This window comes from Dasypus novemcinctus, chromosome 2, assembly GCF_030445035.2.
Source record: "Dasypus novemcinctus isolate mDasNov1 chromosome 2, mDasNov1.1.hap2, whole genome shotgun sequence".
NCBI lineage: Eukaryota > Metazoa > Chordata > Mammalia > Cingulata > Dasypodidae > Dasypus > Dasypus novemcinctus.
Window position 1 is genome coordinate 147,030,906 of NC_080674.1, and position 27,532 is coordinate 147,058,437.

The window sequence follows — 27,532 nt, forward strand, 5'->3', positions numbered from 1 at the left end:
AAAAAAATAAATAAATAAAGGATGGTCCAATGATGGGCCCTTGATACTGATGACTATGCTTATGAGCCTGTGTGCTTGAAATTTCAACTAGGCCTAGAGCTGCAGGGTGCCTAAGAGTAACCTCCTGAGAAGTCTCAGGAGGCTCCTGGGAGCCTCCATGTTGCTCAAATGTGGCCACTAAGCCAAACTCAGCATGTAAATGTATTACCTTCCTCCTAGCATGGGACATGACCCCCAGAGATGAGCCTCCCTGGAGTCAAGGGATTACTACCAAGCACCAGCTGGTGATACAAGAAAAAGACCTTGAATAAGAGGAGGAAATGGTAAAGACAATTGAGTTTATATGGCAAAGAGACTTCAAAATGAGTTGGGAAGTCATCAGAGGGGTCACACTTACACACATCGCAGTAGGATCTCAGAGACAGCCAAAGTAGACACAACCCCAGGTAGGGGTGCTCCTCAGGGCTACAGAGACACCTAGGTCCTACGGTCATGATAGATGACTCTGGAGTTCAGCACCTTGTCAATGGACCCGCTTTGGAATTTGTGTTCCTGAGTGTGATGGAGTTGGACTCAGATGTGACCTCTCTATGCATGCCTGTTCTGTCACTTTTACTGAAACCTGTGGTTGGTGCTGGGGTTGGTGTACACTCAGGTGACTTGAATCTCTGGACTATCTATGTACCAGCTGGGCCCTGAGCCTCAGCAGAGTTGTAATACCTACTCTGTGGCTCATTAGACTCACCCAGGTCAGGTAACAGGGAGGTGAGGATGGTTAACCACCACCAGGGAACTAAGAGAGTCTACAGCTGCAAGCAGGAGATTTCCATCCATCAGCCATGTGGGATCTAAACCCCCACTCAATTTAGAGGAGTTGTGGACATCACCAGCCCAGGGTCCAGGATGGGGGAATAAAATACGGATTAGAGTGGACTTACTGGTATTCTACTATAGAACTATTGTGCCTCTAGCAATGGAAGAAATTATACCATTGATATGGAGACAGTAGCCATGGGAGTTGCTGAAGGCAAGGAGATCATAAAAGAGGTGTGATACTGGGGCATTTTTGGGCCTTGGAGTTGTACTCAATGATATTGCAGGGACAGATGCAGGAAATTATATATCCTGCTATAACCCACTGAATGGACTGGGAGAGAGTGTAAACTACAACATAAACTATAATCCATTCTGTGTAGCAATGCTCCAAAATGTACTCATCAAATGCAATGAATATACCACACTAATGAAAGAAGGTGAGGATGTGGGAGGAGTGAGGGATGTGGGGAGTGGGATATATGGGAACCTCTTATATTTTTAATGTAACATTTTGTGTGATCTATATCTTTTAAAAAAAAAAGATTAAAAAAATGAAATAAAAATAGATTGGCAGAACAGATTTTAAAAAAGCATGACCTAATTATATGCTATCTACAAGAGACTCACCTTAAATTCAAAGACATAAATAGATGGAAAGTGAAAGGATGGAAAAAATATACTATGCAAGTATTAACCAAAAGAAAGCTAGCGTAGCTATACTAAAAGGAGGTAAAATAGATTTTTAAGTAAAAGACAGTTACAAGGGACAAAGACAGTCATTATATAGTGATGAAGGGGTCAATTCAACAAGAAGATGTAACAATTATAAATATATATATGCAACTAACAGCAGAATCCCAAAATATATAAAGCTAATACTGACAGATTTGAAGGAGAAATTGATGGTACTATATTAATAGTAGGAGACTTTAATAGACATCTTTCAATAATGGGCAGAACATTTAGACAGAATGAGGAAATATAAGACTTGAACAATACCCTAAACCAACAATATATTTAGTACAGACATATATAGAACACTTCACCCAACAAAAACAAAATGCACATTCTTCTCTAGTATACATGGATCATTCTTAAGATAGAACATATCTTAGGTCACAAGACAAGTCTCATTAAAGTAAAAAACACTGAAATCATATAATGTATCCTCTCCAACAACAATAGAATGAAGCTAGAAATCAATTAACGGGAAAAAATGGAAAATACACAAATATATGGAAATTAAGCAATGTACTCAAACAATGAATGGATTGAAGAAGAAATCACAAGAGAAATTAAGAAATACCTTGAGGGAAACGGACTTGGCCCAGTGGTTAGGGCGTCCGTCTACCACATGGGAGGTCTGCGGTTCAAACCCCGGGCCTCCTTGACCCGTGTGGAGCTGGCCCATGCACAGTGCTGATGCGCACAAGGAGTGCCGTGCCACGCAGGGGTGTCCCCCGCGTAGGGGAGCCCCATGCGCAAGGAGTGTGCCTGTAAGGAGGACCACCCAGCGTGGAAGAAAGTGCAGCCTGTCCAGGAATGGCGCCGCCCACACTTCCCATGCCACTGACGACAACAGAAGCAGACAAAAGAAACAAGACGCAGCAAATAGACACAGAGAACAGACAACCGGGGGAAGGGGGGGGATTAAATAAATAAATAAATCTGTAAAAGAAAAATATTTTGAGGCAAATGAAAATACAACTCAACAAAACTTATAGGATGCAGCAAAGTCAGTGTTGAGAGGGAAATGTATAGCTCTAAATGCTTACATTAAAAAAGAAGAAAAATTTCAAATCAGAGCCCTAACCTCAACAATGGAAAAACTAGAAAAAGAACAAACAAAACCCAAAGTGAGCAGGAAGAGGGAAATAATAAAGATTAAGACAGAAAAAAAAAAATAGAGATAATCAAGAAAACCAAAGTTGTTTCTCTGAAAAGATCAACAAAATTGACAAAAAATTAAAAAAAAGGGACATGAATGACTAAAATCCGAATGAAAGAGGGACATTACCACCAAGCACTCTGAAATACAAAGGACAAAAAGAGTTGAACAACTGTACACCAACAAATTAGATAACCTAGATGAAAGAGACAAATTCCTAGAAACACTAACTACACATAGTGACTCGAGAAGAAATAGAGGATCTGAACAAACCAACAACTAGTACAGAGATTGAATCACTAATTAAAACCCTCCAAAAAAAGAAAGGCAAGACTAGATAACTTCAAAGGGGAATTTTACCAAATATTCCAAGAAGAATTAACACCTATCCTGCACAAAGTCTTACAAAAAAACTGAAGGAACACTCCCTAACTCATTCGATGAGGTCAACATCACCGGTACCAAAAGAAAAGATAACATAAGAAGAGAAAACTACAATATTCTTCATGAACAGAGATGTAAGAAGCCTCAAAAAAATACTAGAAAACCAATTTCAACAACACATCAAAAGAATTATACACCAGGATCAAGGGGGATTTATCCTGGGTCTCTAAGGATAGTTCAAGATAAGAAAATCAAATAATGTAATACACCACATTAACAGAACAAAGGAAAGAAAAACGAACAAACAGCATATGTGAACATCTCAACTGATGGAGCAAAAGCATTGGATGGCATCCAGCACCCCTTCTTGATAAAAGCACTTAGAACACTAGGAATAGAAGGAAACTTCCTCAACAGGATAAAGGGCACATATGAAAAACTGACAGCTAACATCCTACTTAATGGTGAAAGACTGAAAGCTTTCCCTCCAAGATCAGGAACAAGACAAGGATGCCCACTGTCCCCACTGTTATTCAACATTGTACTGAAGTTCTAGCTATAGCAATTAGGCAAGAAAAAGAAATAAAAGACATTTACATCAGAGAGGAAGAAGTAAAACATTCACTACTTTCAGATGACACGATCCTATATACAGAAAATGCTGAAAAATCCACAACCAAGCTACCGGGATTAATAAATTCCACAAAGTGGCAGGGTACAAGAGCAACACTCAAAAATCTGTAGTATCTCAACTGTAGTGAGCAATTGAGAGAAGAAATCACAAATTCCATTTACAATACCAACTAAAATAATCAAATATCTAGGAATAAATCTAACCAAGGGACTAAAGGACTTGGACTTGCATACAGAAAACTACAAAACATTGCTAAAAGAAATTAAAGAAGACCTAAATAAATGGAAGGGCATTTCGTGTTCACGGACTGGAAGAATAAATATTGTTTTTTGTTTGTTTGTTTTTTTAAAGATTTATTTATTTCTCTCCCCTTCCCTGACTCCACCCCGTTTGTCTGTTCTCTGTGTCTATTTGCTGCATCATCTTCTTTGTCTGCTTCTGTTGTTGTCAGCAGCACAGGAATCTGTGTTTTTTGTTGCATCATCTTGATGTGTCAGCTCTCATTGTGTGCGGGCGCCATTCCTGGGCAGGCTGCACTTTCTTTCGCACTGGGCGGCTCTCCTTACGGGGCGCACTTCTTGCGTGTGGGGTTCCCCTACGCAGGGGGCACCCCTGCATGGCACAGCACTCCTTGCGCGTATCAGCACTGCGCATGGGCCAGCTCCACATGGGTCAAGGAGGCCCGGGGTTTGAACTGCAGACCTCCCATGTGGTAGACAGATGTCCTAACCACTGGGCCAAGTCCACCGTCATAAATATTGTTAAGATGTCAATTCTATCAAAGCAATTTACAAATTCAATGCAATCCCAATCAAAATTCCAATGACCTTCTTTGCAGAAATGGAAAAGCCAATTATTAAATTTATATGGGCAGGCAAATGGTCCCAAATAGCCAAAGCCATCTTAAAAAACAGAACAGTGAGAGGACTCACACTTCCCAATCTTAAAACTTACTACAAAGCCACAGTAATCAAAACAGCATAATGGTGCAGGTGTAGCTCAGTGGTTAAGTGCCTGCCTCCTGTGAATGAGGTCGTCCTGGGTTCAATTCCCAGTACCTCCTAAAAAAAAACAAACCAAAAAAACCCAAAACAAAACCAGCAGGGTACTGGCACAAGGAGACACATATAGATCAATGGAATTGAATTTAGAAATCAGAAATCAAACCTCACATTTGTGACCAAGTCCACGCAATTAGGAATGAATAGTCTTGTCAACAAAAGGTGCTGAGAAAACTGGATCTCCATTTGCAAACAAATGAAGGTAGACCCCTACCTCACACAATATACAAAAGCCAATTAAAAATGGATCAAAGACCTAAATACCAGGTCTATAAAACTCCTATAAGAAAACATAGGGAAGCATCTTCAGAAGCTTAACAATGCTTGTGTTGAACAATGGTTTCTTAGATTTTATCCAAAGCAAAAGCAATGAACTAAAAATAGATAAATGGGGCTGTATTGGGAAGCATATGTGTGGCTCAACAGATAGAGCATCCGCCTACCATATAGGAGGTCCAGGGTTCAAACCCAGGGCCTCCTGGCCCATGTGGTAAGCTAGCCCCAACATGGTGCTGATGCATGCAAGGCATGCCATGCCACACAGGGGTGTCCCTTGCTAGGGACCCCCACACACAAGGTGTGCGCCCCACAAAGAGAGCAGCCCCGTGCAAAAAAAAAAGCACAGCCCACCCAGGAGTGGCACCACACACTCAGAGAGCTAATGCAGCAAGATGATGTAACAAAAAGAGACACATTCCTGGTGCCACCGAGAATGCAAGTGGACACAGAAGAACAGCGAATGGACACAAGAGAGCAGACATCTGGGGGGGAGGGGAAGAGAAATAAAATAAACCTTATAAAAACAAATGGGGTTGTATTAGTCAGCCAAAGGGGTGCTGATGCAAAATACCAGAAATTGGTTGGTTTTTATAAAGGATATTTATTTGGGGTAGGAGCTACCAGGCCATAGAGCATAAGTTACTTCCCTTACCAAAGTCTATTTTCATGTGTTGGAGCAAGATGGCTGCCGATGTCTGTGAGGGTTCAGGCTTCTTGGGTTCCTCCCTTTCGGGGCTTGTTTCTCTGTTTTCTCCACAAGGTCAGCTATAGACTACGAGCCTCTCTAGACTTTGCCTCTCTCCACAAGGTCAGCTGTAAACTATCAGGTGAATAGCTCTGTCTCTCTCCCTGGGATTTCTGCTGTGTCTAAGGAGCTGTCTCTATTCTTCTATGTTCTTTTCCTGGCTCAGGTCCTCTCTTCCTGGGGATGGCTTCTGTTTCCTCTGTGAGCTTACTTCCCAGGGCTCCAGCTTAAGGCTTCAGCATCAAACTCCAACATCAAAACTCCAACATCAAAAACCCCCGCATAAAAAGCTCCAACTCTGTCCTGTGCCATGCCTTTTATCTGTGAGTCCCTACCCACCAAGGGGTGGGGACTCAACACCCTAATGATGTGGCCCAATGAAAGCCCTAATCATAATTCATTAATTCCCAGTAACAGACCAGATTACAAACATAATCCAGGAATATCTATTTTTGGAATTCATAACTATATCAAACTGCTACAGGGGTCTCATCAAAATTAAAAGCTCTGGGTATCAAAGAACTTTATCATGCAAATAAAAAGACAACCTACTCAATGGAAGAAAATATTTGGAAACCACATATCTGTTAAGGGTCTAATATTCAGAAAACAGGGAAGTAGATTTGGTTCAATGGATAGAGCATCCGCCTACCACATGGGAGGTCCAGGGTTCAAACCCAGAGCCTCCTTACCTGTGTGATGAGCTGGCCCACACACAGTGCTGAGGCACACAAGGAGTGCTGTGCCACGCAGGGGTGTCCCCCACATAGGGGAGCCCCACTTGCAAGTAGTGTATCCTGTAAGGAGAGCCACCCAGCACGAAAAACGTTCAGCCTGTCCAGAAGTGGCGCCGAACACACGGAGAGTTTAAGCAGCAAGATGACGCAACAAAAAAGACACAGATTCCCGGTGCCGCTGAGAAAAATACAAGTGGACACAGAAGAACACACAGCGAATGGACACAGAGAGCAGACAACGGGTGGGGGGGGAGCAGGGAAGGGGAGAGAAATAAATAAAAATCTTTTTTTAAAAAATCCAGAAAACAACTCAACAAAAAAAAAAAAAAAACAATCCAATTTTTAAAAATGGGCAAATGACTTGAAGACATTTCTCCAAAGAAGATACAAAAAAGGTCAAAAAGCACATGAAAAGATACTCATATCATTAGCTATTAGGAAAATGCAAACTAAAGCCACAATGAGATACCATTTCACACCTACTAGAATGGCTAGTATATTTTTTTTTTAAAAAAAGGAAACTAAGAAGTGTTAGAGAGGATGTGGAGAAACAGGAGCACTCATTCATTGCTAGTAGGAATATAAAATGGTGCATACATTGTAGAAAACAGTTTGGTAGTTCCTCAGAAACTTAAGTACAGAATTACCATGTGACCAGGCAATCCCACTTGTAGGCATACACCAAAAAAAAACTGAAAGCAAGGAATCAAACATATATTGGCACAATGCTGTTCACTGTTGACAACTGCCAAAGATAGAGGCAACCCAGTGTTCATCAGTCAATGAACGGATAAATAAAATATGGTAGATACACACATATTGGAATAATAATCAGCCATAAAAAGGAATGAAGTTCTGATACCTGAAACAACATGGATGAATCCTGAAGACATCATGTTGAGTGAAATCAGCCAGACCCAAAAGGACAATATTATTTGATCTCACTGATATGAAATAGAGCAAACTCATAGCATCAGAACATAGAATACAGGTTACCAGGAGCAGGGTTGGGGTAGGCAATCGGGAGTTAAGGCTTAAAACATTCAGAACTTCTATTTGGGATGACAGAAAAGTTTTAGTAATGGATGGTGGTGATGATACTACAACACTGAGAATGTAATTAAAAGCACTTAATATATATTGGAATGTGGTTTTTAAAGGGGAAATTTCATGTTGTACATATGGTACTAGAATTTAAAAATTGTTAAAAATCCACGAAGAGTGAACCCTAACAAAAACCATGTACTATAGTAAATAGAACAATTATAAAAATGTGCTTTTATCAATTTTAACAAATGTACCACACCAATGCAAAGTCTTAATAGGGTGGTATACAAGAATCCTGTATTTTATGCATGGTTGTTCTGTAAATCTACATCTCTAATTTTAAAAAATTTTAAAAATAATTAAATGAAGAACACTCAACACATTCCTCAAAACCCCATTAGTTCTGGCCCCTGCCTACCTCTCCATCCTCATTTTTTATCAGCCTCTTTCCTTCTCCTACTCTCTATCCACTCTGATCATTTTTCTATTTCTCAAACTTGACAAAGGCTTGCTTCTCCTTGATAAAGCCAAGGATTGTTCTTCTTGTTTGAAATGCTCTAACTTTAAACCTACAAGCTCATCTTGTTGCATGGCTAAATCTTCCTCATTTTCAGATCTCAGCTCAAATATTTTGATGAAGCCTTATAAAACCATCCTATCTAAAATAGCCTGCCCCAGGGACTCATCACCTTATTTCTTCCCTGGCACTTATCACGATCTGTAATTAACTTATTTCTGTATTATTTACCTGTTTTCTATCTGCCAGCTTGTCTGTCTGTTTACTTCTATATCCCTGGTATCTGAACATGAGCACTTAATAAGTCTCTTATGAAATGAATGAATAGATCAAGTCAGTGGCCCTGTCCTTGGTCCACCCCCTGGTCGGTGCTCTACCCAAGATTGGACAACTTGGACATACTTCATCCCTGAGACCCCTAAGCATGGGGGGATGATTCAACAAAGCTGGTTGTTTAAGGGCAGAAAGACAGATAGGCTGGGGAGATGATGACAAGGATATTTAAACACCAGTACTACGTATTAAAACCCATAAAGACGATACTGCAAAGCATAAACAACAAGTAGGAATCCTGCAGCTAGGAGGACATCAGGGGGTGCCAAGAGGACTCTCTAGGACAAGCCAAAGTGTCAATCGCCCTGTTAGAGGTCTTAGAGTTCACAGATATTGTAACTCTAGATACCAGAATGGCCAGCCACACATCCAGCAGACTAGTGGGGAGGCTGGCATAGATTATCCTTAATGGAGCATCCTCATCTCTTAAAACAGTGGTTCTTTTTTTTTTTTAAAGATTTATTTATTTATTTCTCTCTCCTCCCCCCCAACCCCGGTTGTCTGTTTTCTGTGTCTACTTGCTGCGTCTTGTTTCTTTGTCCGCTTCTGTTGTTGTCAGCAGCACGGGAATCTGTGTTTCTTTTGTTGCATCATCTTGTTGTGTCAGCTCTCCGTGTGTGCGGCGCCATTCCTGGGCAGGTTGCACTTTCTTTCGCGCTGGGAGACTCTCCTTACGGGGCGCATTCCTTGTGCGTGGGGCTCCCCTGCGTAGCACAGCACTCCCTGTGTCTATCTGCTGCATCTTCTTCTTTGTCTGCTTCTGTTGTTGTCAGCAGCACGGGAATCTGTGTTTTTTGTTGCGTTATCTTGTTGTGTCAGCTCTCATTGTGTGCGGGCGCCATTCCTGGGCAGGCTGCACTTTCTTTCGCACTGGGCGGCTCTCCTTACGGGGCGCACTTCTTGCGTGTGGGATCCCCCTATGCAGGGGGCACCCCTGCATGGCACGGCACTCCTTGCGCGCATCAGCAGTGTGCATGGGCCAGCTCCACACGGGTCAAGGAGGCCCGGGGTTTGAACCGTGGACCCCCCATGTGGTAGAAGGACTCCCTAACCACTGGGACAAGTCCATTTCCCCAGAACAGTGGTTCTTATCATTGTAGGATCACCAGCTTCTTTGACAATCTGATGGAAACTGTGTATCTTGTCTCCCAAAGCAAAATAAACACATAAGCAAAATACTCTAACAATTCAGGAGATTTGCCTTGCCCTTAGGTTTCTGTTCCCATTTCAGTGCTAGAATTGGGAAGACACTGTTAGGTGGACTTGCGGGAAGCACAGGATGAGGTCCACTCCAGGAAGAGTAAGTCACTGCCTAAGGCAGCCACAGACTCACTGAATTTACAGCACTGAACATCCATACCACTCTGTCAATGCCTTTGGGATTCTGTTCAGACAAGTTTGTCACTAGCTGAAAACAATGAGAAAGCAGAGGACCTGCTCAGCATTCCCAGAGGCCAGTCCAGCACCCAGTCCTTAGAAAAACTCCCAAGCAAAAGAGGCAGAAGTGGGAACAAGTATTTTTTCTTTATGCTTTGACTAGATTGGATCAAATACATGGCGCTCTATTTGAGGTTTTATATTCTAAATGATATGAGCAACAGACAGCTCCTACTGATGATCTATGGTCAGGTATTGGAGAAATAACTTTGTGTGGAATAGAAACCAACAATAAAAAACTATAAATTAGCCTAGTTTCTAACTCAGCATTCTTAAACCAAGAAAAAAAATAGGTTTTTTCTTTAAAAAGAAAGACTTGGCTTAAATGTGAGAAAAGACTACCTGATAAAGTCTATTTCATAAAAATAAAATAAAAAGACTACCTGAAAGTAGTCTTGGGGATGGAGGGAAGTTGGCAGAGGCTACAACAATGACATTTTATTTTTTCTTAGATGGTGTGAGAAAGGAATAATCCTGTGTCCTGGGCCACTCCAGATATGGCCAATCTAGACAAAAGGAGGCAGATGAAAGGTCCTTCAGTTGGCAGTGACTAAAGAGGCCAACTACCTCAATTTCAGTATAAAGCAGAATTACCTATCAGTGAAAACTGCCCAAATCTGAACAGGCTGCTTGGTGAGGTTACATGTGTCACATGACTGAAGGTGCATATGAATAGGCTGAGTATTGTGGAAAGGATTCAGGTAAGAAGTGAATCTCTAAGATCCCTTTCTAATTTTAGGATGCCTCATAAATAAGGGTCATTAAAATAACAAAAATCAAAAGACTGAGTAACACTAAACCACTCAACCCAGGACTGATTCCCAATACTTTCAGGTAAACCATCAGTTAAGGACCAGATAATATTTTAGGCTTTGTGGGATTTACAGTCTCAGTCCTAACTACTCAACACTGTCACTGTAGCAAGAAAGCAGCCACAGAAAATACATAATTGAATTAGCATGGCTATGCTCCAATAAAACTATATTTATGGACTTATTTATGGACTTTGATATGTGAAATTTCATCTGGTTTTCATGTATCATGAAATATTCTTCTTTTGATTTTTTTCTAACCATTAAAAAATGAAAATCCATCTTAGCTTGCAGGCCATACAAAAACAGGCAGCAGTCTCAATCTAGCCTGCAGGTCATAGTATGCTGGCCCCAGTATAAGAAACTTCATGGCTGGAATACTGACCTTTCCAAGTACACAAGTCTTGCAGCTCCTACAACCACATACCTCAACCTCCTTCCCCTTCATGCAGGAAATATGAAGCAGAGAAAATGTTTTAATTCAAAGTGAAGAACAGGAAAAAAGAGAATTCTCCAAAATCAAATAATCCAAACTCATTATTAAAAATTAAGGGAACCTCTAGCCACTGGAGAACTGCAGTTGTTTCTACTTTTATATTATAAGAAAACCTGTTTTAATATGGACTACAAGAGGAAAAGTTAGTCTGAATTAAAGACTTTACAATGCAATTTTATTGTTCACCAAGGAAGTATTACTGCAAAGCAGAAGGCCTAACAGGATTGTTTTAATGAATAGATGACTCATCTGTAATCAGTGCATTAACTGTTGGGATTCAAATGGGTGCTCTTAAAGTACTGGGAAAACAGCTTCATTTTAAAAGCAGGTTAAGCATTCCCCCTACAGCCTTTTTTAAAGTATCAATTTGCTTTGCAAACTGTTTCTTTCCAAAGACTATAGAAGTAAACTTCCATAAAAACCTGACAGATTTATCATAAATTCTAGGAGATTAAATTTCATATTAAAATAAAAGGGTATGGATGTGGCTCAAGTGGTTGAGTGCCCGCTTCCCACATGGGAGGTCCTGGGTTCAGTTCCTGATGCCTCCTGAAAAAAGCAAACAACAAGCAAAAACAAACGAAAGGGAAGTGGTTGTGGCTCCATCAGTTGGGCTCCCATCTACCATATGGGAGGCCCTGGGTTCGCGACCTGGGGCCTCCTTGTGAAGGCAGGCTCACCCACACGCTGCGGAGAGTCGCTGGCCCGCAAGCGCAGCTGACTCAGAAGGTGACGCAACAAAACAAGGGAGACAAGCAAAAATGCAGAACGCACAGCAAATAGACACAGAGAGCAGACAGTAAGCAAGCTGCAAGGGGGGGATAAATAAATAAAAATAAATACAGACTTAGAAGAACGCACAGAGAATGGACACAGAAAGCAGACAACAAGCAGGAAAAAAAAAAGGCCACAAGGGGGGCGGGGTGGGAAACTGCATTTTTAAAAAAACAAACACACAAAAAACAACTCAGGGAAGGCAATGTGGCTCAGCGGCTGAGTGCTGGCTTTCCACATATGAGGTCCTGGGTTGAATCCCCAGCCTCCAGTACCTCAAAAAAAAAAAAAAAAAAGGCATCAATTTCGGTAAGAAACATCACATTGTCATTATTTTCAGTATTACAAAATTGATGCCTTCACTTAGTCTAGGGTTGATCATATACCTTTTGCCTTTTTTCAACTCTTTCAAATTCTTTCGGAATTTATCTTCATATTCGCGTTTCACTTCTCTTGCCCCAGTCTGGAGATTTAGCCGCACATGGGATCCTGCAGGCACAGCCTGACCTGAAAGCCAAGAAGAGAGAAGGCTCATGAGGCACAGGGTCCTCGGAGAGATATAGGAATGGAATGATTGGCTAACAAGCCAACAGAACTTATTCACTTAAGGAAAACAGACTCTGCTGTGCTCAGTTACCTCCTCAAACTATTCATCTCTCTAACACACACACACCTTTTTCTAATCCGTGTCTAGTGAGGGTATTAGGCAAGGTGGGCAATGGGATCCACAGTTGAATCCAGAAACGAATATCCTCCCCATAAAAATCTGAATATTTAAACCATTCTATTTTTTCTTTAAATTGAGTTAACAAGCCTTTTTGTTATATACCTTCAATGCCTAGGTGAATACCTACTTATCCCATAGGATGCAGCTATGTTACTAGCTCCTCCATGACCCCCTTCCTCCCCTCCCCTCGGTCCCACAGAACCCCAGACAGCCTGCCATCCTGGCATGCTTATGCCTCCCCAACCCCATCTGCTAACGAGACTCCTTCTATGAGGCTTCCTCCTCCCAGGAACTATGTCTCCTCCCTTTTTATTTCCCCAGCCCTTAGAACAGAGCTTGGCACATAAAATTTGTGGCACTTAACATTTATGAGAAGGAAAAAGGAAGAGACTAGAAGGTAGGAGATGTAGCAAGCCAAGGATGCAAGGAATGGATCCAAGAGAAATTGAAAACCCATGCCCACCTGTCTCAGAGAAGCTTATCCACTGGCTGGGAAAGCAAGTGTTGTGAATGGATGGGATATTCATATAAACTGCACAAAGTTACCCAAGGAGAGTTAAAAAGCAACTGTGCAAGATCACATACTACAAATGGAATGTTACATTCATTCATTTATTCATGCAACTGATATTTGCCTAGCAACTGTTATATACCAGCCACTGTGTCAGGGACTAGGAATACAAAGAAAAATTTTAATAGCCTCTGGATACAGAATTCAGGGAAAAGGATTTTCACTAGATTAGAAATCTAGAAACTGCGATTCTTCTCTGATCCCTGACTGCACTGACTCTGCTTTCTCTCTCCAGAGGATTACAGTGCCTTGCCGAGTTTGATTCAAGAACCAAAAAAGGATGAAAACCTGGGGGGAAAAAAAATTCCTTCCAGGGAAACACATAGTGTAAATTCTCTCTGAATGATCAGTTAAACCCTGAGTATAAAAGGGTAACGGTACAGCAAGAATTCAATAGTTATCTTAATTCTGGCAGGACCGTACTGAACTTCAAGTTTTACCAGTTGACTATGCCCCCCTCAGAGAACCAAGGAGTCAGGGAATCACCATGCCAAATCATGCCACTTCTGTTCCTGCTACCTGCTTCAAGGGGAGTTTCTGTATCCTTGACTAATGGAAGCTTGCAGTACATATGGGATCTTTCTTCTCACCCAAAATCCACCCAAAATGCTGCAATAATTATACATATATAAGTTCAGAGTGAAGTAGGGAAATCCTTCTGGGAAGGATTCCAAATAAGGTGAACTGGGGGTTAAATGAGGCCAAAAGTGAGACCTCATCTAGGTAAAAAGGGAAACCCAAATAGAGGGTGCCCACATGCAAAGGCTCAGATGTAAAAACTGACATGCCTCATTCAAGACCTAAAGAGCAGAAGAGGCTGGTGGAACAGGGGAAGCCGCTAGGACAGCAGGCCATCAGAAAGTCAGGTTGGGGTGGCAAAAGAAAGATAATGACTGAGAAGATGATTATGGGAGATGAGGCAGAACACAGACTGGCAAGGACAACAAAGAACTGGCAACTCCTATCTTGTTCCTAAGATGGTGGTGGGTAGGGGGAGGTAACTACTCCAGTACACTCCTCTGTGAGATGAGAGGTTGCCTCACATGGAGAGACCTAAAACCTAACAAACAACATAGTCCCTTCTTGGATGGGACTACACCCTCCCTCCCTGTATTAATCAGCCAAAGGGGTGCTGATGCAAAATACCAGAAATTGGTTGGTTTTTATAAAGGGTATTTATTTGGGGTAGGAGCTTACAGATACCAGGCCACAGCATAAGTTACTTCTCGACATCTGTTCCTCTGGGCTCAGGTCCTCTGGTTTCTTCACAAGGTCAGCTGTAGACTATCAGGTGGATGGCTCTGTCTCTCTCCATGAGGTTTCTGCAGTGTCTAAGGAGCCATCTCTATTCCTCTGTTCTTCTCCTGGCTCAGGTCTTCTCTTTCCTCTGTGTGCTGACTTCCTGGGGCTCCAGGTTAAGACTTCAGCATCCAACTCCAACATGAAAACTCCATCAGAAACCCTCAGTTCTGTCCTTTGCCATGGCTTTTATCTGTGAGTCCTCACTCACCAAGGGGCGGGGACTCAACGCCCTAATGATGTGGCCCAATCAAAGCCCCAATCATAACTCAGTCATGCCCAGATACAGACCAGATTACAAACATAATCCACTATCTATTTTTGGAATTCATAACCATATCAAACTTCTATACTCCCATACCCAATCTATCTATGTTCAAACCTCTCAATTTTTCCTTCTATATGTCTCTTGAATTCATACTCCTCTTCATCTTTCCCTCCACTGCTGTTGTTCAGGCCATCACCATCTCTCTTCTGGACACTGCAAAGCCTCCTAGCTAGCCTACTCTATCTACTATTAACTTTCAATCCAGCTATTTTTTACAATTAATTATTTTTTTCTCCAAAATACAAACATCACCATGTCATTCTCCTCCTACAAATCTTTTTCATGATTTCCTAAGTTCTTAGGATAAAGATAAAAATCCTCACCCTGGTCAATGAGGCCCTAAAGTGTCTAGTCCCTGCTCGCCTCTCCAGCTTTGCTTAACTTTCATTTCCCACACTATAGACCACACTGGAAATACAATGCTCCATCCTACCATGGGAACATTTTATTTGCTATTCTCTTTGTCTGGAACACTCTTTGCAGCCCCAGTGTCCATCTCCCAGCTTAGAGTCAATTCCTCTGACAGGCATCCTCCATTCTCCAAGAACAGATCCAGGTGCCCTCTAAAGGCTTTTCACAAAAATTTTCTTTATAACCCTTACCACAATTGGTGGTTATATTTTAGTTATTGTATTTATGTGGTTAATATAAATGCTCTCCATTTTATCCCAAGGGCCTAGTATATAATAAACCCTCAAAAATATTTATTGAGTGAAAAATTGAAAATGAAAGAAAATCCTAGTTGACCCAGGGGTGTATGGAAAGGCCAACAAAGATTTTCACTAGGGTAGGTAGATTCATAATAATTAGCAGTCATGGTAATAGTTATTTTTAGTAGGGATGTACTAAGACTAGTAATAGAAATAATAATGTCTTGATTTTTCTGAAAAATCAAAGGAAGAGACTGAAAAGAAGAAAGTATGTGAGTCTATAAGCTTCAAAACCTAACAGGTTGGACCGTGCTAAGTGGGCCAAGGAAGAGACTAGGATCTTATGTGAATCAATTAATTTCTTTGAGGAAAATTCCAAAATTACTCCCTTCACATAAGCCACCACAGGGGGCAAGAGCAACGACAATAGCATTAACTTAAAATACAGGTTACGTTCATTTAAAATACACAAAGCCAGCCATGGTAGCAGCAGTGGAAGAGGCAGCAGAAAATACAGTATTCAAATGTTTCCAACCCACTGGGAAAAGGGCCAAGTCAGAGCAAGTGTGATCTGACTTGTGTCCTTCTAGGTCTTCTGTGAACACTGGGGAAGAGGAGTGGCAAAGAGGAGCCACAGGATACATGCTTCTACAAGTAGGGTTAATAAGCACTGGAGGGTGGGAACCAAGGGGAGAGCCAGAAAATAAGATAGGGGCCCACCATGCGCAGTGCTGATGTGTGCAAGGAGTGCTGTGCCACGCAGGGGTATCCCCCGCGTAAGGGAGCCCCACGCACAAGGAGTGCGCCCTATAAGGAGAGCCGCCCAGCTCGAAAGAAAGTGCAGCCTGCCCAAGAATGGCGCTGCCCCCATGGAGATCTGACACAACAAGATGATGCAACAAAAAGAAACACAGATTCTAGGTGCCGCTGATAAGGATAGAAGCAGTCATAGAAGAACACACAGCAAATGGACACTGAGAGCAGAAAACTGGGGGGTGGGGGAGGAAGAGGAGATAAATAAATAAACAAACAAACAAAGAAACAAAAACACGAAAAACAAAAGACAGGGGCCCAGAAAGACAAACTGGCCTGCAAAGCCTATAATGTTAGTCTCCCCACCACTGGATTCTTGGGGGTCAGATCCCAAGGCTGAGTACCCCAGCATGAGGTGAGCTATCCATATTAACTAAGGCCCATTAGCACATTCTGCCACTGACTTCAATTCACAGCCTAAGACCTAGGTAATATCCTCCTGCTCTTCCCAAGAAAAGGAAAATCTGTGGGAGATTTCATCATTTTTACCAGTTTTCTTCCCCCCTCCTTATATCTACACCCTTTGCCATAAGACTTTGCAGTTCCACCCTCTACAGGTGGAGTGTACTTTTCCACCCTTTGACTTCTGACATGACTTGTGACATGCTTTGGCCAATGGAATGCTCGCAAATGTGTCACAAGAGGTTTTAAAATGTGCTTGCACTGTTGACTTGTGTCATGGACTTCTGCCATCACCATGAGAGGAATATGCCACTGTTGGCCTCCTGATCCAAGATGGGTGAGATACTCTTGTAGCAGACATGGATGCAAACCACAGATTGGCACCAAGCCAAGTTCATTCATGTTCAGCCAAGCCCAGCTGATCTGCAGACATGTGAGTGAGAACAAATAACTGTTTATTTTACTTGGAACTACCTTTCAACTCACATAAAAGTTGTAAAACATAATAGTTTCCCTATATCCTACATACAGCCTTCCCCATTGTTAACATCTTACATAATCATAGAATTATCAAAACAAAGAAATTAGCACTACCATTAACCAAACTAAAGATCATTTTCAAATCTTACCAGTGTCTACTAATGTCCTTTTTTTTTTGTTCTAGGACCCCACATGGCCTTTGATGTTATTTCTCCCTAGTCTCCTGAGTCTGCAACAGTTCCTCAGTCTTTCCTTATCTTTAGTGGCCTTGACACACCCAAAAACTATTGATTAGTTATTTGAGCCTTTTTTATATGTTCTCAAGATAAGATGACATCATATATCCCTGGCAGAAGCACCACAGAAATGATGCCATGTCCCTCTCCATGCTTTATAGCAAAGGGATCATGATGTCAATGTTTTGTAACTGGTGATACTGGCCTTGATCACTTAATAAAGATAATCTCCACTCAGCTTCTTCACTGTAATAAACAAAAAGCATAGAAGAAGCCTCTCTGGAACCCAGTTTGGCAGATTCTGAAATAAACATAGTTACTACATGAAACAGCAATTTCTTTTTTTTTTTTTAAAGAACCACCTTCGGTTTTATTGAGTCTATTGTTTTTCTATTCTCTTTTTTTTTTTTTTTAAGATTTATTTTATTTATTTATTTAATTCCCACCCCTCCTTCCCCGGTTGTCTGTTCTCTGTGTCTGTTTGCTGCGTCTTGTTTCTTTCTCCGCTTCTGTTGTCATCAGCTGCATGGGAAGTGTGGGCGATGCCATTCCTGGGCAGGCTGCACTTTCTTTCCCGCTGGGCGGCTCTCCTTACGGGGCGCACTCCTTGCGCGTGGGGCTCCCCTACACGGGGGACACTCCTGCGTGGCAGGGCACTCCTTGCACGCATCAGCACTGCCCATGGGCCAGCTCCACACGAGTCAAGGAGGCCCAGGGTTTGAACCGTGGACCTCCCATGTGGTAGACGGACGCCCTAACCACTGGGCCAAGTCCATTTCCCATGAAACAGCAATTTCACTCCTAGGTATATACCCAAGAAAAATAAAAACATATGTTCATAAAAAACTCGTACACAAATATTCAGAGTAGTATTATTTACAATAGCCAAAATATAGAGACAATCCAAATGCCCGTTACCTGACAAATGAATAAATAAAATGTGATATTTCCATACAATGGAATATTATCTAGCCATAAAAAGAAATGATGTTCTGATACATGTTACAACATGGATGAACCTTGAAAAAGTATGGAAGCACTCAGTCACAAAAGACCATATAGTATATGATTCTATTTATATGAAATATAAATATATATTATATGAATAGGCAAATCCATAAAGACAGAAAACAGATCAGTGATTGCCAGGGGAGGTAGTGAAGAGGGGAATTGAGACTGATTGCTAATGAGTACAGGATTTCTTTTTGGGGTGGTGAAAATGTTTTTAAATTAGACAGTGGTGATGGCTGCACAATCTTGTGAATATACTAAAAAGGACCATGAATTGTAAAAGAAAAAAAATTACAAAGAAAATACTTTGATATTATGTGTATTAGTCAACCAAAGGGGTGCTGACACAAAGTACCAGAAATCTGTTGGCTTATATAAAGGGTATTTATTTGGGGTAGAAGCTTATAGTCATAAGGCCCTAAAGAGTCCAACTCAAGATACCAAAAAGTTACTTTCTCACCCAAAGTCTGTTGCCATGTGTTGAAGCAAGATGGCGGGTAATGTCTGTGAAGTTCAGCCTTCCTTTATCCTCTTAAGGCTCTAGTCCCAGCTTCTTCCAATCTCAACTGTAGGCTGGCATATGGCTGTTTCTATCCCCAGGGCTTGTTTCTTTCTGGACTCAGTTGCTCTGGTCTCTTCACAAGGTCAGCTGTAAACTATCAGGCTCATCTCTCTTTCCAGGGCCTCTTATGTGTCTAATGAGCTGTCTCTCTTCCTCTGTGTTGTTGTTCTCTGTCTGTCTACTTCCAGGGGGGAATCTATTTTATCATCCCACCTAGGGGACTAGGACTGAATGCTGAGTCCCACTCCAATGACCTGGTTGAATCAAAGCCCTAATCTTAACATAATTTAATAAGACATTATAGCAGTTTGATATAATCATGAATTCCAAAAATAGATATTGGATTATGTTTGTAAACTGGTCTGTACCTGGGCATGATTAAATTATGATTAGGGCTTTGATTAGGCCAAGTCAGTAGGGTGTTGACAGTGGGTGGGGACTCAGATAAAAGACATGGCAAAGGACAGACTGGAGGTTTTTGATGTTGGAGTTTTGATGTTGGAGTTGGAGTTGGAGTGTGGGAAGTGAACACACAGAAGAACACAGAGGAATAGAGACAGCTCCTTAGACATAGCAGAAGCCACAGGGAGAGAAACTGAGTCATTCACCTGATAGTCTACAGCTGACCTTGTGGAGAGAAACAAACTCTAGAGAGCCTCAGTCTACAGTTGACCTTGTGGAGAAAACAGAGGAGCTGAGCCCAGAGAGGAATGAACCTTGGGAAGAGAGGAACCCAGGAAGCCTGAACCCTGGCAGAACATCGGCAGCCATCTTGCTCCAACACGTGGCAAAAGACTTTGGTGAGGGAAGTAACATTCGCTTTATGGCCTGGTAACTGTAAGCTTCTACCCAAAATAAACACCTTCATAAAAACCAACAAATTTCTGGTATTTTGCATCAGCACCCCTTTGGCTGACTAATATAGACATCTCAACTAAATCTGATATAATCAAAGGGAAAGGAACAGACCAGTTTTTAAACATAATCTCTCTTTTTGGAATTCATAAATATCAAACTGCCACACTATGCAAATCTCTTTTCTCCTCAGTTTTGCCCACCAGTGGAACTGATCTGCAATATTACCACTGCGGTGTTTGCTTATTAGTGATTTTATATTTCCTTCCTTCCTTCTACATTTATTAACTGGAATTTCACTACAAGGAAAAATGTAACTTTTCTACCTACCTAATTATTTATTTATAACAAAATGGACTCATGGATATTTTTTTCCTATTGGTTTTTTTTTCTATTGGTTATAATCTGATACTATCACTATTTAGTTTGTTGTGCAAGTTTTGGCCATTAGGAGCCCCTTTAGTTTGTTTTTGTGTTCTTCTGACAAGCCCTTTACCTCACCTTTTTTCCCTTCCCTCCCCCCTTTTCCCCTTACCTCCCCCATCCTGCTATTTTTGCTGTCTGTGTCCATTCACTGTGTGATCTTCTGTGTCTATCTCTCCCTCGGTCTTCTCTTCTTGTCTTTCTCCTCTAGGATTCACTGGCACTTGACCCTGGGGACCTCTGATGTGGAGAGAGGGTCCCTGTCAATTGCACCACCTCAGTTCCTGGGCCCGCTGCTGCACTTCACCTTGACTTTCCCCTTTGTCTCTCTTGGATTGTGTCATCATCTTGCTGCATGACTCACTTGTGTGGGCATTGGCTCGCCACACAGGCACTGGTTTGCCACATGGGCACTCAGCTCGCCACATGGGTACCAGCTTGCTGCATGGGCATGCTTTTTCTTCTTCTTTTTCACCTGGAGGCCCCAGGGATGGAACCCGAGTCCTCCCATATGCTAGGCAGAGGCCCTATCACTTGAGCCAAATCTGCTTTCCTTTTTTTTTAAAGTATTTCCTTATTTTCTAGTTCCATGAGATGTTCCAGACTCATCTTGTCTTTTCCTTGCCTATGTCTTAGAATTAACCACTTCAAAGATTCCTTTCATCAGAGAACAGTATTTAGAAACTAAAATCTGAGTGCTTAGTTTGCTCTTCACTACTGGAGGGTCATTGCTTCTAGGCCATCTTAGTGGTCAGAGCTAGAAAGTTTACGTATGTGTACTAGCCATCCACATATACACATCTATATTTCTGTATCTATTTATCTGTATATATGTTTTAAAAACTACCAGTTTATACTGATAGCTCAGATTCCAATCCAACAGCATAGAGTTCCTGTTAGCCATCCCTCATCCCTTATTTGTACCTTCTTTCTCTAAAAGTGAGAAACTGGGCTGTCATTATTTACAATATATTTACTTATTGTTCAATTCTAATATAAACATGAAGTAGTTTCAGAATTGCTAACTTATACCCCTGTGAAAAACATTTTTACCAAAAAGATTACAGCATTTATGTACAGCTCTTTTATCTTGAGCCTTTCAGCATCCAGCCAAGACACGGTTTTTCATAGTTACTCAGATTAGTTCTTTTCTTCCCTACCCTATTTAGTATGATTATGTTATTTATCTGTAATGAACTCGGGCTCATTTGTTTGTGCTGTATTCCATTTTGTGGTCTCCCCCCATACCCCGATGCTGCTTGGTTTAATCGTTTATTTGTGGGGACTTATGAAAAGCATGTGAACCATTACTACGTTCTAAGACTCAGAGCTATACAAAAAGAAATTACTGTTGTTTTAAGCCACTGAGTTTTGAGGTAGTTTGTTTATTGCGGCAATCTGCTCCAACAGTCCAGAAACAAGGAAGTTAAGAATAAGCAATATATTTATTTTCTTCTGAAAAGATAGTTTCTAGCTTTTTAGTGTTAAAAAGTCCTTTTATAAAATGCGATAACTATGATGATGGAAGGTAGTTGGTTATTTTGATGATAAGGCCCTTAAATCTGCAAACTAAAAAGTCATCCTTTGGTCCCCCAACTTTTCTTTTGAAGTTCTTCTGGTCCATGAAACACCATATTCTAGAAACCACTTGACTATTCTTATAACCTTCCCTAGAATGCTTGATGATTTTTCCTATTGTACCCTTAAAATGAGTGCATTTTATGATATGTAAATTATGCCCCAATAAAGTTGTTTTTTAAATATCCCATCTTTTTGTTTAGACTTGAGGAAAACACAAAATGAAATGTATTTAAATGTAAAATAAATAAATAACTAAATATCCCATCTTTTGGATAAAGTAGTACCCTCTCCTTTTGTATCCCTGAAAAGCAATTAGTTTATCAGATGCAGTTTGATGCAATAGCAAGTATTGCTAGGGACCAGGATAGAGAGCTAAGCTCAGAGCCCAGCCAGAGTCCCTGGAAGGCAGTTCTCCACAGAGCAGGAAGAGGAAAAGAAGCCTAGGAAGCTTGAAGCCATGAAGCACCAGGGCAAAAGAAACTTTGGTAGGACAGCAGGTGAGAAATAGGGACCCGAGAGGTAGGAGCCAACTCAAATGCTCATGGGAGGCAGGTAGGTAAGAGAAGGGAGTGAGGAGGACCTGTAAGATGAGGGAGCAGTCAGGGCCCTGAACAATGCCCCTTCTAAAAGCATTCAAATTTAAAAATGTAAAAGTCAAACAAAACATATCTATAAATGGAATTCAGCTCACCGACAATTTGCGACTGCTGGAAAAGCTAAGTTTCACCTATTAATAAGCTCAGTCTTTTCATCCCAACCCATGCAAGGGCCCAAAAGTGAGTAGAAAATTGGCCCTGCTGGAGTGAGAGGGCCCGGCTGGGTAGTGCCTGCCTTGATGGAGGAAGGGCCAACTGAGATGTCTCCCTGCTCTGCCTGTCTGCCTTGGCATCAGAAGGCTTGGGAGTGGCTTTAGGAGGAGTGAGAGACACAGGGTATAGTCTATATCCTGCCTGGAAAACTCCCACTCCATTTCCAGGACCCTTCAAGTCATTCCTGGACACAAAGGCAGAAAATCAAGGGTTGCCTTGGCATGGTCTGCTCAGATGAGAGCTAGCCATGCCACCATGAGCCCAGGTACACTGCTGCCCACTCAGCTCTGTTTTTGATGGTTGGGTGAATTTAGCCAAATCTCTTCATCCTCCTGAATCTTAATCCCTTATGTGTCAAATGAGAAGAACTGGTCATATCTGCTTTCCTTACTGTGCTAGATCGTAAGAACAAATGAGAAAACAACTGTGTCTGTGCTCAGAAGTTAAAAGTGCTCCAGGGGACACAGCCCAAAAGAGATAAAATGCCAACAGGATGAAAGAGACATTTTACTTATCAAGTCCTGTAGGTATGTGTTAACAAGAATAAAAACACCCAATTAGGCTCAGTCTCTGAAGGGCAGGGACCAGCGCTCAGGCTCGGATCCAGACACACAGTAGGCCTCCAGAAAGGTCATCTTGAATGCCAAACCACCTCTCCCTCCCACCACCCCAGACCAGAAAGATAGGAAGAATATGGAACAGGAAGGAAAGGCACTCACCTCACTGGGTCCTCCACGCTCCTAACCAGGGCTGGTCAGAGCAAAGGCTGCATAGGCTGCCATAGGTTGTCATGACTACTACAGCCCTCTCTGCCTGCTTTTTTATTCAAAACCCTCAAACAAGTCCTGGCAAAATCCTCGCCTCTACACAAATGAGCATCTATCCTGTCTCCAAGGCAGAGACTTGAACTGAACCAGTAACAAGAAATGTGCCCAAATCTCTCCAGGGTGTTGAATCCTGAACTAAGGGCTTCACATTATATTATTAAGGGAAACACAGAGACCTTTTACAGCAAAACATACAGTGATCCAATCTAAATTGAAACTTATTTATGCATATTCTAAAAGGACTAAACAATGGCAAAATAAGAAACATAAAAATATTCTCCAAAGTGATTTTTTTACCCTGCATTATAGAATCTAGAATTTGGGAAAGGCCTTAGAAGAGCTCTCTAATTTTTCATTATGGGCAGAAATCCCATCCCTGCATTAAAGTCCATCAGAGTAAGAGACTCCATAGTTTCCCTCAGGGAACAGCTATTCTGAAAGCCCCCACCACTCCCCAGAACTACCCCTCAAAGTCTCATCTGGGAAGGAAGATTTTGTTTTTAATTTCTTTAAATTGTCTTTTCTTTTTAAGGATAGATAGATCACATAAAATGTTACGTTAAAAAACATAAGAGGTTTGGGAAGGCAGATTTGAGACACCTCCTTCTCCTGTTCTTCCTCCAAAGTTAATAAACTTGCTTCCTCTCATGACCATCCTGGGGTAGACTCCAATTCAGCTGCTCCAGGCAAAAATGAGAGGGACCTCTGTGGGTATCCTTCAATGTGGCACCCCAGATGGGACCCCGCAACCCATGAGGAGATCACTACCTAGTGGAACACTCGACCCTAGGGGTTAGACATCCACACTTCCAGTCCAGTGAGCGCCAGAGTCCTGTTATCTCTAAGACTGGGGTGGGGAGGGGCATGACACAACACACAACACCTCCCACCCCAAGCATCAAGGATCTTGAAAGCAGTAGGTCATGAGAGAACCCAGTTTTCCCTGAGGCTTCAATGACCTCAGTGAGTATAAAATTAACTTGGTTTTGGTCTTGGTTTTAGTTTCTTTGGTTCTGGAGGGATAGTTTAAATCTCCTGCCGACTCTTTAAGTGGCAAGCCCACACTTGCTTTCTTGGTTTTTAGGCTTCTAGGTTTCTAGTTCTGGGTATGGAATTGGTCTAAGGACTGCAGGTTGGAGTTCCAGCCGAAGACCCCTTACTATTCACAAGGAGCAATCTCACCATTGAGTGCCAAGCAAGTATCCTGAGCATCACATTAGTTTCCTGCCAAAGCTGTAAGTGGTTTTTCAATGCCTGGTTTTTTAATAAGGACGGGAGCAGCCCCTGGTATAAGGAAGTGTTGCTAAGCTAAGTTGCCTAGGTCTTGGTTTCTGTCTTGAAAATACACTGGAACTGGTATTACCCATGCGAGGTCTGTCTGGAAGTTAAATGGGAAATAAGTAGAGCTCTGAAGTAAAGGAAAGGTGTAGATTGTATTTTTGTTTGTTTGTTTATACAAATTTATTTATTTATTTATTTTTCTGTTGGGAATATTTTTTTTTTATTGACTTTGTAATAATATTACATTAAAAATATATATGTGAGGTCCCATTCAACCCCATCCCCCCACCCCCCCTCTCCCCCCCCCCCAACAACACTCGTTCCCATCATCATGACACATCCATTGGATTTGGTAAGTACATCTTTGGGCACCTCTGCACCTCATAGACAATGGTTCACATCATGGCCCATACTCTCCTCCATTCCATCCAGTGGGCCCTGTGAGGATTTACAATGTCCGGTGATTACCTCTGAAGCACCATCCAGGGCAGCTCCATGTCCCAAAGACGCCTCCACCTCTCATCTCTTCCTGCCTTTCCCCATACCCATCGTCCACCATGTCCACTTTTCCCAATCCAATGCCACCTCTTCTATGTGGACATTGGATTGGTTGTGTCCATTGCACCTCTATGTCAAGAGGAGGCTCAGATTCCACATGGATGCTGGATGCAGTCCTCCCATTTTCAGTTGTAATCACTCTAGGCTCCATGGTGTGGTGGTTGTCCTTCTTCAACTCCATCTTAGCTGAGTGTGGTAAGTCCAATAGATCAGATTGTAGGTGCTGGAGTCTGTTGAGGCTCAGGATCTGGCTATCACATTGTCAGTCCAGAGATTCAAATCCCCTAAATATATCTTAAACCCCAACATTAACTGCACCTCCAGCACATTAGCATGAAAGTCTTATGAAGGGAGATCCCATCTGAGTCCAGATTCATCACACATAAACACCAGTTCCAAAGAGGGGCCATCTGACCTGGTAGTTAACCCCATCGGCCATGACCATAACTCCCATGGGTCTCTTTAGCCCTCAAAGGAACCAATATCTGGGGGTTGTATCTGCTTTATCTGTCTCTCTGACTCTGCTCAGTTGTGCATGAGGGCAATCCTTCTGCCAGCCTCCAGACTCTTTTTTAGAAACTCGTAGCCATATAAACTCATTTCTCCTTTTCATTTCCCCCTTACTTTAGGTCAAACAGCATTTTAAAGTCATGGTATTTTATGTAGACGTGGATATTCTGCTGGTCCGCATTGAACCTTCCGTATAAGGTCATTTTCCAGTTGCATCATCAGTTGGTAGTTGATAGTGGTCCCTCGTTGCCAGGGAGGCTCATCCCCGGGTGTCATGTCCCACGCTGGGGGGAAAGATTGTATTTTAAAGCATTGGGAACAATTTGGTTATAAGTCAATCACTAAAAGGCACGAAATTCTTATGCAAAACTGTGTGGTAGAAGTGTAGATTAGAATAAGCAGAAACAGCCTTCAAAGAGATCTTTTGAATATAATTTCATTTTACAGTTAAACTTACTTTGTAAGAGAATAAGAATTTTAAGTTAAATTAGTGAGTTTTGTGTTTTTGTGTCTAACTCCCTGTTTGTATCTATTTGTTCAATGTATATTTTCATACTTCTGGAAGCTAATATCCTTGAGAGCTTTATCCAACTTGTTAAAAATTTAAATAAGCACTTATATATGTAAACGAACACTCTGGAGCCCAAATTAGAAAAGCCAAACAGGATTTAAAAAGGTCATATAAAATCTGACTAAAGAAACTATTTAAATGGGGAAAAAAACCCTAAAACTAAAAAAGTTGCCCTGAATTCCTCTATAAACTGTCTAGCCTATCCTACCCCCAGGGTCTTCTCCTAACCTTGAATGAATTTGAGTGACTCATTAAGACCACTTTGGGAAACTATGGGGGATGGGCTGGGTGTGGGAAGATGGGAGAGATGCAAGTTTAGTTTAGAATTCTGTCTACTAGGATTAGAGATTAAAAGTGATAGGGACAAAGGGGATATTATAAAATAAGCCTTGTGGTGTATAGTTTGTTTTGTAACTCCCCACTTAAATTTTAACAGCCTTGAGATGAAAGTAATTAATAATCCAATGGCCAAATTTCAGTAAGTAAAGAAAAAGTCCTTGAAAGCTAGGAAAAAGGTTTTTTCGAAATTATGATTAAAAGAAAAACAATTATGAAATATTCTCCAGAGCCTGATAGCCAGTATGCTTTTGAAGTTCTTAACAATTATGAAAACAAAGAGGTTTTAACCTATGGAGGAAAAGAAAAAAGAAAATATTTCTTACGTAAACTATTATTTTTATTTTATTCTATCGGGAGTAATCTCACTAAATTTATATGGATACTAATAAAATAAAGTAGCATGAAGTCTGTTAACTCTTTAAGATGATGAAAATTATAAGTTTTTCTTTAATGAAATTACTTCTTTCAAAAACAATTGCTTTGCTAAAGTGCAATGACTAGTTCTTCACAGAACAGAATGAAAGACACACAACTTAAATGAATACAGGAAGCAGCAGCAGGTTTGTGAAAGCTTGTTTAAGGGAGTATGTTTTGTCCTAAAATAAAATGACTGGTTTTCATAAAATGAGGGTGGAAATATGTACAAGACTTGAATGGATATGGAAAATTGTAGAAGGGCTAGTGGAAGTAAATTTTACTTGTTGCTGACAGTAATTCAATAAGCTTATTTAAAGATAAA

The 27,532-nt window shown here is 41.3% G+C and overlaps 1 protein-coding gene across 12 annotated transcripts in view; it reads right to left on the minus strand.

Annotated features, from left to right (window-relative positions):
* Nucleotides 1–27,532, minus strand: part of SIL1 (SIL1 nucleotide exchange factor) — a 336,574-nt gene that overhangs the window by 149,640 nt on the left and 159,402 nt on the right. For all 12 annotated transcript variants that reach the window (XM_023584479.3, XM_071218308.1, XM_058279470.2 and 9 more), the window contains one exon: nucleotides 12,347–12,467. In XM_023584479.3, coding sequence (XP_023440247.1) covers nucleotides 12,347–12,467 — 121 coding nt within the window. The remainder of the gene's footprint in view (nucleotides 1–12,346; nucleotides 12,468–27,532) is intronic.